The sequence below is a fragment of the Fistularia commersonii genome, chromosome 23 (assembly GCF_037954325.1).
Source record: "Fistularia commersonii isolate RoL2024-O1a breed Wild chromosome 23, RoL_Fcom_v1.0, whole genome shotgun sequence".
NCBI classification, from domain to species: Eukaryota; Metazoa; Chordata; class Actinopteri; order Syngnathiformes; family Fistulariidae; genus Fistularia; species Fistularia commersonii.
Window position 1 is genome coordinate 6635988 of NC_141306.1, and position 10865 is coordinate 6646852.

Genomic DNA, 10865 nt, shown 5'->3' on the forward strand with positions numbered 1-10865 from the left:
GGAACAGCAGCTGTTTTCAGTCCCGAAACAGCGCCAGACATCGTCATCCCTCTCAGAATTCCATAAAAAAAAAACAAAAAAAAAAACGAAGCCCTTCGTCCATCCTTATTCTCAGGCTAGAAGAAAAACCAAAGGCTGCGACAGTTCATGTTTACTTTGCCCTTTACCGTGATTAAATATTCCCGTTTTTCTGTGTTAAAACATGGTCATTGGAGAACAACATTTAAAGCTTGGACATTTCTTTGGACAATTCCAAGGTGGTCTGCAAATGCACAAGGCTGGAGGGGCTTAGCTAGAAGATGTTGTGTAAAGTTGATGATCAGCGTCACGAAGATGATAGTAGGAAGATGTTTGGATCAGGGGGATGAAGTAACTCTGAGTGTGTGTGTGTGTGTGTGTGTGTGTGTGTGTGTGTCCTCACCAGGTGACCTTCTGAGTAACCAAACGGACATGGATCTTACACTTGAGCAGAGAAGACAGAAGAGGAGGCAGAAGAGGAGTCTTCATCCTGTGAGGCCGGGAACACTTGAAACATGTATTTTGTGACAGCAGTGTGTGTGTGTGTGTGTGCGTGTGTGTGTGTGTGTGTGGGTGGGTGTGGGCAGGGAGCGAACACTGTGGAGCCACTCGGGTGGAAACCCAACCCAAAGAGATGGGGCTGCTAGGTCGGAACCAAGCTTTCAGGAAGAAACTCTGTATCTGTTGAGATCACACGAACACACACACACACACACACACACACACACACACACACACACACACACACACACACACACACACACACGCACGCACGCACGCATCTGGATAAAGACTTGAGAGTCCACCTCCACTCCATTCTCTTCTCCATCTCCCTCGGTGCGGAGTGTGAGGAGGACACGCTGCAAACCTGAGGACACCGGACACCGGACACGGTAACGTAACGTTACGTTACTTCGATCTAACCTCGCGATATTTGGAGACACCCCCCCCGGCCCCCCCGCTGGGTCGAGAATCAGAACCGACACGGGTCAGTTGGACAGAATTCACATCGAGTTCGGACGGAGGAGCGGAGACAACCAAGCAGGACGGGACTACGAGGTAACCGGAGTATTTTCTCCAAGTACTTGTGATGTGTACTGCAGTATTTACTACAAAATACTACGTCCAAATTTGGCCATACTTATTCCTAAAGACAGTCGCGGTCACACGAGAATGTACGGAAGCCTGTTACTACCAACTTTTATTTGATGATTTTGTGTTTATTCATGGTGTAAAAGCAGATTTAGAAAAAAAAAACCCACTACATTGCATTCTATCTATCTATCTATCTATCTATCTATCTATCTATCTATCTATCTATCTATCTATCTATCTATCTATCTATCTATGTTTTTGAGATAATGCATGTTTATTGTTGCATTGAGAAATCAATCAGGTTATGATAAACTTTTCATTTTCTTTCTCAGCCATTATAATTTTGGTTTTTGATTATTTTGTATTTATTCATGGTAGAAAAGGAGATTAAGAAAAAAACCCACTTCATTGCATTCTATCTATCTATCTATCTATCTATCTATCTATCTATCTATCTATCTATCTATCTATCTATCCATCATATCCATGCATGTTCTTTGCATTGAGAAAACAATGAGGTTACGATAAACTTTTCATTTTCTATCTGCTCATAATATAATTTTTGGTTTTCATTACCTGGTTGGGTGATGGTGATCTGCCGTGGTGTTCAATTGAATGGAACTGAATATGTAAATTATTGTTAAGACATAATGATTAATAAAACAACAAGAGTTTATTCATGGCAAGGCTTCCTTGTTCTGTGCCTGAGATCCAGTTCTTGACGGGTGAACTGTAGGAGACATCCCTCACCTAATGTCCATTATAAAACAGGGCAAATCCACATTTTGGCTGAAAGTGATTTAGAAACAGGACGCATCATCGTGTTATCTTGAATAGATAAATTCATAAATAAATAAAAATCATTTAAAATCATAAGCCGTAAACAACCAGGAAAGGGAAATTAAAAAATATGTGGAATAAGATGTGAATAAGTTCATGGGGTTCATCTCACATCCATCACACACTTTACCAACAAGAGTAATGTTCCAGGAAACACTCCTCTGCTGTAGGAACCGCACCTCTGTGTGTTTCTGCTTGTCGGCACTATAGAGACCAGACATTGCTCTTGTATGTCAGGGCGAGATGTGTTTGCTTGCTGCCCCCCCTTGGAGTCGTGTTGACAAGTTGGACGTGTAAAATCACTCAAAGGGGATACTGAATGTAGGCAGGGGTTCAACTTGACCAAAACAAACAAAACATTTTATCTGCTACTGTTACTGTTTTTTTGGGGAATCCTGTGAAGAAGTCCCACCGGCAATAAAAACAAATCGCTTTCTAACATAAAATCCTGCACGGACATTCAGGAAGGAAACCACGCACGCACACATGCATTTATCGCACCGAGATCGTGAATTAAAAGAAGCAAACCCTGCATTCAGTCCACAAACACGTACTGCGTTCTGCCACGTAGATGCTGGTTAAGTGATCGGAAGTTATATTTGGGACAAAGTGTGTATGTGTATGTGTCTGTGTGTGTGAGAGAGAGAGCGAGAGAGAGAGACAGAGCAAAGATGTATTTGTCAGCCACTATGATTGATTTTTTTTTTCCTCAAATGCCATCAGAGCCGGGCTTCTGCTGTTTGTGGTCTTGCGGTGCCAGATGTTTGACTCCCACAGTCACCCTGATGGGAGGCAGAGCCACGGGGAAGGGAAGTGTGTTTGACTCTGCATGTGTGTGTGGTTTATATGACAGAGATAAGGGAGAAAGGGAAGAAAAAAAAACAGCAACTGAAAAGACAGGATTGGAGGAAAAAGGCTAAAATAGAAGTCTGGGAGAAAACCCATTAAGAAAGCCGGGTTAAAATGTGTTTCTCATCAGCATCCTTCATTTGAAGGCAGTAATAGATAACATCCAGCCCCCCTTCGCCCCAGCATGCTGGTCCAATTACATTTTCCAACTCTGTCTTTGCAATCAGCTCCTGTTTACGGACGTCTGCAGGTACAGTTTCGGGATGAATAAAAATCTTTTCACAATCACAAACTTTTCCTTAGTATTTCTGATCTCACCCCATGTCCTCTCCTTCTGATGACTTCATGCGCTTCACTTCCTCCTTCTTGTGTTTTCCCCAACCTCAGCTCTGACGTTAATCCGTCTCCGTTGACTCTGTCCCAGCGTGTCTCCACCAAATGCGATTGTAGTAAAGAGTAATCTGTGGAATACGAAATCATGTTTTTACTCCTTGCGTTTCCTCTGAGTCGGTCCCATTTCAATCCTGCTGTTTGTGCCGAGTTCCCGCGAGGGACCTTCACTGCCCACGCTTTCTCCGTGCATCACACACCGTACATTGACCGCCGCCGGTTGTGGGTTCCCCGTCCTTCAATCATGACTCTTATCTCAACAATTATCAAAACACTTATTGAAACAATTTCCAAAGCATGGGATCATTAAAATACATCTCATTTCAAGTCGAGCACCTTAAGTTTGAACTTCCATCTTGCAAATCAGAACCCCAGATGGCCGTTATTGTGTTTTTTGTTTATTATCTATTTCGTCGACAGCAGCCGTGGCTGTTCGTCCCTGTCGGTAACGTTTATCTGCGTCTCACCTCCGTGTTCCTCACTAATCCCCCCCCCTTAATCTAACCGTAACGGAGGGATCAGGCTGCAACTCCAATCCGAGACGCGCAGCTTCGTGAATGGCCTCCCTCCCCGGCCTGAGGCCTGGACCCTCACCTACCCGCCGACCCCCCGAAATCTTGTCCCTCACGCTGTGATGCGGCCTTCCCCGTGTGGAGACCACTCCTTCGCATAGTTCTGCTGTTGGAAAAGTGGGATTAGTGAAAGATTTAGGGAATGTAATCGGAGACGGAGTCTTGCCAAGTAGCAGCGGCAACATCGCCTCGCTCAACAGGTGCCGAGTGAGCAGGTGGCGGTGAAGTCGCACTCGCAATATTCTGCACTGTTCCACTGTGGAATATCGAGTGTTTATCATCTCGGCAGTCGTGGACGGAATACTTTAATGCAGGTCAATTTCAAGTAGAAAACTGAATGGTGTGAGTTTATGAATTGTATCAGAATTATTTCTGATTAAATTACACTACATTAAATTACATTACATTTGGCAGACGCTTTTATCCAAAGCGACTTACAATAGAGGACATAAGCACTGCAAATAACACTTGCAAATACAAGATGCACAGGATTAGTTTGTTTAGTTGTGAGAGTTTGGGGTCCGATGCTTCCCAAACAGCACACGTAAATGATTTGAAACAAGGATAAGGATTTAATCCTTAAAAAACAGGTGAATATATTCAACATTTGACAAAAAAGCCCCAGAAATAGAGCTGTAAGAAGTCAAATCTGGAAAAGTTCATGGTCATTTCTTTTTTTTTTATACACTCAACACTAGAACTGTCTTCACTAACCACGGGAAGATGGAGCCAGTCGACTGGCCGGACATCCGTTTGTAACCCTTCACTTTCTTTGTTTCTTCTCCTCAGCTTGCCTGAGATGAACTGAATGAAAACTGAGAACCCCCCGCCTGGAACCACTGAAGAACTAAGTGGATTGAAGACGGCAGAGAGCAAGTGAAGCAGTCAAGAGTGCAGAAGGGAGACAGAAGGGATTATCAGCTAATCCAGCATACAGGCAATCTGGAAGGAGCCTTATCTTTTTTTTCCGGTTGATGCAGACAAAACACTTGGTGGATTACGTTGCTTCACTCGAATGCCCGTTTTCAGGCTTCCTCCCCCTTTTTCGACGCTAAGTGTTTTCCTTGCACCTCATACACCTGAGTGAAGGAGGACAAAGCCTCCGGGTCGACCGGCCGAGCGACAGGATATCCTGTGGTTAGTCTGGCGACAGATGGTGCAAACTGCTTCGCCGGGACACGATGCGTGGCCGCAGACCCTCAATGCTCCCCCCGTCGGGACACTGAAGACAAGAGGGGTCTGACTGCACCGCCTCCTGGGAAGCTGAGGTCTCCTGGACACACATTTCCAGTAAGCATCTCGAGATGTGTCTTGTTTTTAGTCTTGTTCATGTTCAAAAGTAGGATTCCAGAGGGTTGTGACAAGTTTCTGGATGCGATATAGATGATACAGCAGTGCTGTCAGGTTGGAATCCTCCTACTCTGGTGGATTTAATACCTCATAAATGTGCGAAGCTTTTATCAAAGACCCCTTCCAATCATGTTTCAAGAACAGGATTTTTTTCGTCATGTTCGGTAGCTCCGGCGGCAAATCCAGCCCATTTGGGCCGATGTCAAATACAACGAAGGCGTCAGCAGGGACTTCCCTGGAAAGCTATTAAACAATGAGATTGTAATGGCCAGCAGTTACTGAATACTTGCCAGGATCACAGAAAACAACCTATATGTTTTTCCTGTTTTTAATGTCCAGGCGTTCATTTCTCCCCTCTCTCTTTGTTTCAACAGTGGACCCCGACTTGGATTCACTCCTGATTGGTCAGTAGTCAAACCTCGAACATTCGCTTTGGAATTAAAAGGAAACTGCAAAACTTTTCCTCCGCCATGAGTCTGGGAAAACTGCCAGGGATTAAAGGCTTCGTTTCGGGCTCTCAAGATAAACGTCGTTTCAAAAGCGACCTCTCGGTGGACATGATCAGCCCGCCGCTCGGTGACTTCCGGCACACGATGCACGTCGGCCGCGGAGGGGACGTGTTTGGTGATACGTCCTTCCTGAGTAACTACGGCGGCACCAGGGAGCCCGGCAGCCCCGACTCGGCCAACAGCTCCAAATCGACCGGCTTCTTTACACGCACCTTTCGACACATACGGAAGAACTCTGGGCCGAGGCCGCGGGGAGGCTCTCGGGACTTCTCGTCCCCGCCGCCCGACATCTCCCCCATCATCAAGAACGCCATATCCTTGCCCCAGCTCAACATGGACTCTCCCTACGGGTGCATGCAGAGGGTGCTGTTCCCCGGCTCCATCAGCTCAACGGACAACTCCATCTGCACATATGGTGAGATAATACTGATAATCATCGTGGAATGGAGGCTCTGGGAGGCGTCTTAGAAGCGTCATCAGCTCCATGAAACGTGAGAGGAGAAAACTGTAAGGCGTGCGACTAAAATTTAAATGCGTGAATGAATGCATGAACAAATACGGAGACGACGTACTATTACGACCGTCAGCTGTCGGGTTCATGCTTCTTTGTATCGAAACTTGAGGTCTATAAGCCAGTAAACGCTGGATGTAGACATTCCTAAAGAAAAAACATGACCTATAAATGATTTAGGTATTACTTTGGGTTCAATTGAGGACATATTAGTAGTTTTTTTAACATTTAGTAACACCATAGCTCCCAATAAATGCTAGCGGCTGATTAATTACTATACATCAATTCTATTGATAGTCTTACATTACATTACATTACATTTGGCTGACCCTTTTATCCAAAGCAACTTACAATAGAGGACATAGGGACTGCAAATAATACTTGCAAATACAAGATGCACAGGAAATATACAGAACAGTAAGCTTGGGTTGGGTTAGTTTTTTGTTTTTTTTTTGACAAAGACATACACAAACGTACACTACATACACTATCTTTCACATAGTCTTGTGAAAGAAAAAACAAGGGTAAATTATCCAACTGCTAAGTTAGCTTCTAAGCAAGCAATTGCTACTGCCATTGCAGATTTTAGCTTTTTGCCAATCATATTTATACTGAGGAATCATTTATCAAGTGATTTAATTGGCAATTTCTATAAGGTCTAATGGCCTACACTCATGTTCTGTTGAAGCAGGACAGTTCAGGTGTTCTTATCTCTAACCAGGACCTGACTTTGGCTTTACTGACAGACTTGAGTTAGAAATCAGCTAAATGGGTGAAACAGGCAGCTTTAGCATAACAGCAGCGGTCGTGTTTCCTGCCGCCTTTGCACCGCATAGAGTCGCGGGGAAACTCAGAACTCTTAAATGTCATTGGACACGCAAACAGAGAGGCTGCGTTTGGCCTCCGCTCAGCCTCATTCCCACATTCCTCCAGGACAACCAGCAAAACAGTCTGCCTTCTTCTGAGTCATTTCACATCACCCTGGCAACACCTGTACACACTCCAGTCTTCAAACACAAAGACACGCAGCTGCTTCTGGAGGGAGAAACAAGACTTTTCAAGCATTTCCTGTCATCTCTCCGTGCCAGACGGAATTCCCATCATACACAGCCCGTTCATCTTGACTACCGGCCAATTGGAGGTGATCGGGCAGAAGTTTAGAGATTCTCTGCTGGAAACCCCCCGTTTGTATTTTCAGAATCATTACTCAGGTCAAAAGGAATTTGCCTAAACTGAGTAATGCGGGGCGACACAAAGACCCAGTGAACTGCGTGATGATGGGGGCCTTTTGTTGTTACTTTGGAATTTGTGTCATTACTTCATTTTTAACCCTTCAGTCACTCTTAGTCATCATCAGCTCTTAGTCTTGCTCCACATGAGGTGGATGCAGCTTTGTTTAATAACTTGCTACTGTAAAAAAACAACTTTGGATGAAGTTTAAATTAGTGCCTGCATTCAAGAAAACTACTATCTTATTCAGTGAAGACAAGAAGGGGATGAGATTAGAGTTTTTCAACCCAGAATGCTTATGAAAGAGACGTGAATGTAATGTCAATAAGAAAATGAAGCAAGCCCACGTGTCCTCTGCCAAAAGAACTAGAACTAGGAATAGAATTTCACCAAAATCAGCAGCTAACCTTGTTACCATGACAAAAAAGTCACGTTAGGTGGGTCTTGGTGCCACAAAAATGCACAAAAATGACCCAGCAGAGCATCAAAACATGAAGGAAAGTATCTCTTCTGAAAGTGCCTTCTCCTCTTGCGGTGCAACAGGGGCAACTTGAATTCTCTGGACAATTTAATAACATCATATTTAATCCCGGTTTCTATTTTTCCTTGCTCTTACGCCAGTATGCCGGTGCTGCTTTTGCATTTCCAGTAACGATTTCTAACAGGGAGACAAACCAGGAACCCCTCCTCCACGCCCGGCAGCCCTTGCAGATGCTGCTGCACGGCGCCACCATCTGGTTCAATGGAATCACTGAATTGCCAGCCTCACGTCTCCGCTATTCCAAAGCACAAACTTCAGAATAAATCTCCTTTGTTATTATGACTTAATTGAGATTATTTTTCTAGCGTTTAATCTTTTTTTTTTTTTTTTTTTACATAAGTTCCAAGTTTCTGGTCAACTATGATAAAGTCCACTCTATCGGAGTAAGTTCAATAATGTCTCATCAGCACCTTTTATTCTAAGAACCCTGATAGGAAATGTAAATCCCAAAAAGCATGCAGCAAGTCTGAGTTCTCACAAAATGTTCCTCTCGTGTTTCTCTCACTTGCATGGAGCACATCATGTCACGAGAACAACCAAGAATGTCAGTTTCGGAACTCTGTTATCACCATAAGAGAATATTTAGTGTGCTGTTCATTGTCTCCCGAAGGCCTACGGCTTTTTAAAAATGTAGTTTCCCTGGTGGCTTTTTCATAACGTACATTTACTTTCTGTCCCTGAATCGTGTGTGTTTTGTGTCCGAAGGTCTCCAGTCCGGGTTCTTCACTCTTCCCCGCGCTTCCCGCCCGGACCGACCATTTCAAGATGGAGACACGTGGAGGGAATCTGTACCGGATGGGAATATGGCTACATTGACAAGATCGGACTCCCTCACCTCCTTCAATGTGGACCTCGGGCCCTCCCTCATGACCGAAGTACTGAGCTTGATTGACAAGCCGCAATGCCTCGGGATGTCCGATCGCAGCTTGACAGTACCTGAGGAAGAGGAGGACGACTGCTCTCTGGCAGAGACGCCTGTGCAGAGCCCGGGGGTGACTTCGCCCAACCCCTCCGTGGACAGCGCCTCCTTCGGTAGGAGCGCGGAGAACGGAGGCCCGAGCTGGACGGCGCAAAAGGAGGAGGGACGGTCTCCGAGGTCGCCGGAAGCTTCTCCTCACAGAGTAGAGCCCGTGATGGAGTCGGAGCGGTTCCGGAGGGCGGCCGATGTTCTATCCCGTCACTACGGTGGAGGTTCCTTCACAAGGATGAGCAACAACAACTCCTCTCCTGCCTTCACCTCAGTCCGCAAGGCATCTTATACTTTCTATGAAGAGGAGGAGGAGATCAAGGTGTAAACGTTAGAAGGTTATGCAGGTCTACTCTGTATTGGGCCTGTATTTCAGATTTCAGTCACTGACTAAATCTGAAAGAAAATATGCACATTTGTGGTCATCACAAACCAGTACGATGGATTGTTTTAGTTTAGTTAGGAAATGGATTTCTAAATGAATGGACCGACAACCACACGCATTTCGGGGTAAATTCTGTGGTGAAAATCTACTTAGTAGATAAATATTACTGAAAACTCTTCCTGCTTTGAAACATTGTCATGCTATAAATGACCAGGTCTACTTTGAAATCATGAAAAAATGTTAACTTGTTTTGTCCCGCAGGTCCATTGTTTGTACTTGTACATTATCCTGAAGTTAATGAGGTTCAAGTCTCCGTGTGAAAAGCAAGCTGGCATTTTCTAAGAAACGGCGCCATCTAGTCTGTCTAAATGAATGTTGCATTAATTTCACATACTCAGTGAAAATGTCTTAATTACCTGTAAAATATTTGTGTTCTGAGGTGTCAAATTGAACTTGAATACATAATTTGGGCTATTTTCTCTTTCTTTATTAAACATCAACATGAAATGTTTACATTCTTTGAACTATCTGATTATAAATTAATTTAAAAAAAAACACTGGAAGAATCAGAACCAGGAAAATAATAGAAAAGTGAGGGTTTTAAAGTTTAACATTAAAAATTTTGTTTTAGCCTACAATTCAATTATTCTGCAACAAACATCAGACTACATTGGGTCTCATTGCCTGATCATTAATTTAACATTTTCCAATGATATTCTTTTCCCCTGCAGTTCCTCTCTGATAAGGCACCTTTTAATAATTCTTCATAAATCATGTACTTATTACATGTGTATAGATTACTGCCACTTGCAACTGCATTTGCAGTTGGGTTTTCTAAGCCTCTTCTTTCAGCCTGACTCCTTTCAATGTGAGGTTGTGATAAAACAAAAAAAATCACGTGTTTTTCCTGCTACGGCTTCAACTGCATTATTACTAAATACTACATTGTTTCACATGTTGGGAGCAGGTGGAGAAAAATCAAGAGCGGTGGAGGTAAGCTGTTGAAAGGAGACGAAAGCAAGTTAGTTGCAGGAAGACAGAATATGTGTGTGTGAATGAGAGCAAAACCAAGTGAAACAATGCGGCTACAGAGAGAGGAGCGCTCAGCACTCAGGGTCAACAGTTGTGTGCAATGGAGAGTGTCAAAACGAGGTAAAGAAACTGGCTCAAGCAGGTAGGAATGGGTGGAGAAAAGTGTCAGAGGTAATGTGTGATAACAGAGTATCAGCCAGAATGAATGTAAAGATGCACAAGGCAGTTGTGAGACCAGTGACCAGCGGCATTGAAGAAAAGATACAAAGCAGAGCTGGAGGGAGCAGAGATGAAGATATTGAGGTTCTCTTTGGGAGTGATGAGGATGGATAGGACCAGGAATGAGTCTGTCGGAGGGTCAGCACATGTTAAATGTTTTGGAGAGAAGGTCGGAGAAGCCAAACCGAGGTTGTTCGGTCACGTTCAGAGGAGGGACAGAGAATATATTGGTAGAAGGATGCTGGGGTTGGAGCTGCCAGGAGGCATAGATGACGACCAAACACAAAATTTATGGACATTTATTAAAATAATAATTATTCTCATACTTTTTCAAGATTATTTTATGACATTTAAATC

General features: G+C 44.0%; 1 protein-coding gene across 2 annotated transcripts; it reads left to right on the forward strand.

Annotated features, from left to right (window-relative positions):
- Positions 1-682: 682 nt before the first annotated feature.
- Positions 683-9755, forward strand: cdc42ep1b (CDC42 effector protein (Rho GTPase binding) 1b). 2 transcript variants are annotated; one of them, XM_086170883.1, is made up of 4 exons: positions 683-911; positions 4554-5054; positions 5489-6038; positions 8611-9755. In XM_086170883.1, the coding sequence occupies exons 3-4, from the start codon at positions 5585-5587 to the stop codon at positions 9198-9200; spliced, it is 1044 nt and encodes a 347-aa protein (XP_086027009.1). In that variant the 5' UTR covers positions 683-911; positions 4554-5054; positions 5489-5584; the 3' UTR covers positions 9201-9755. The 2 variants fall into 2 exon arrangements, with proteins under 2 accessions (XP_086027009.1, XP_086027008.1); XM_086170882.1 differs by lacking the exon at positions 683-911 and adding an exon at positions 950-1077.
- Positions 9756-10865: the final 1110 nt, after the last annotated feature.

Excerpts from the sequence above, each read along its gene's own strand:
- cdc42ep1b (XM_086170883.1), top strand. The coding sequence starts at position 5,585 with ATGAGTCTGGGAAAACTGCCAGGGATTAAAGGCTTCGTTTCGGGCTCT. Across the intron at positions 6,039-8,610 it reads CAACTCCATCTGCACATATG|GTCTCCAGTCCGGGTTCTTC; the intron begins GTGAGATAATAC and ends TTGTGTCCGAAG.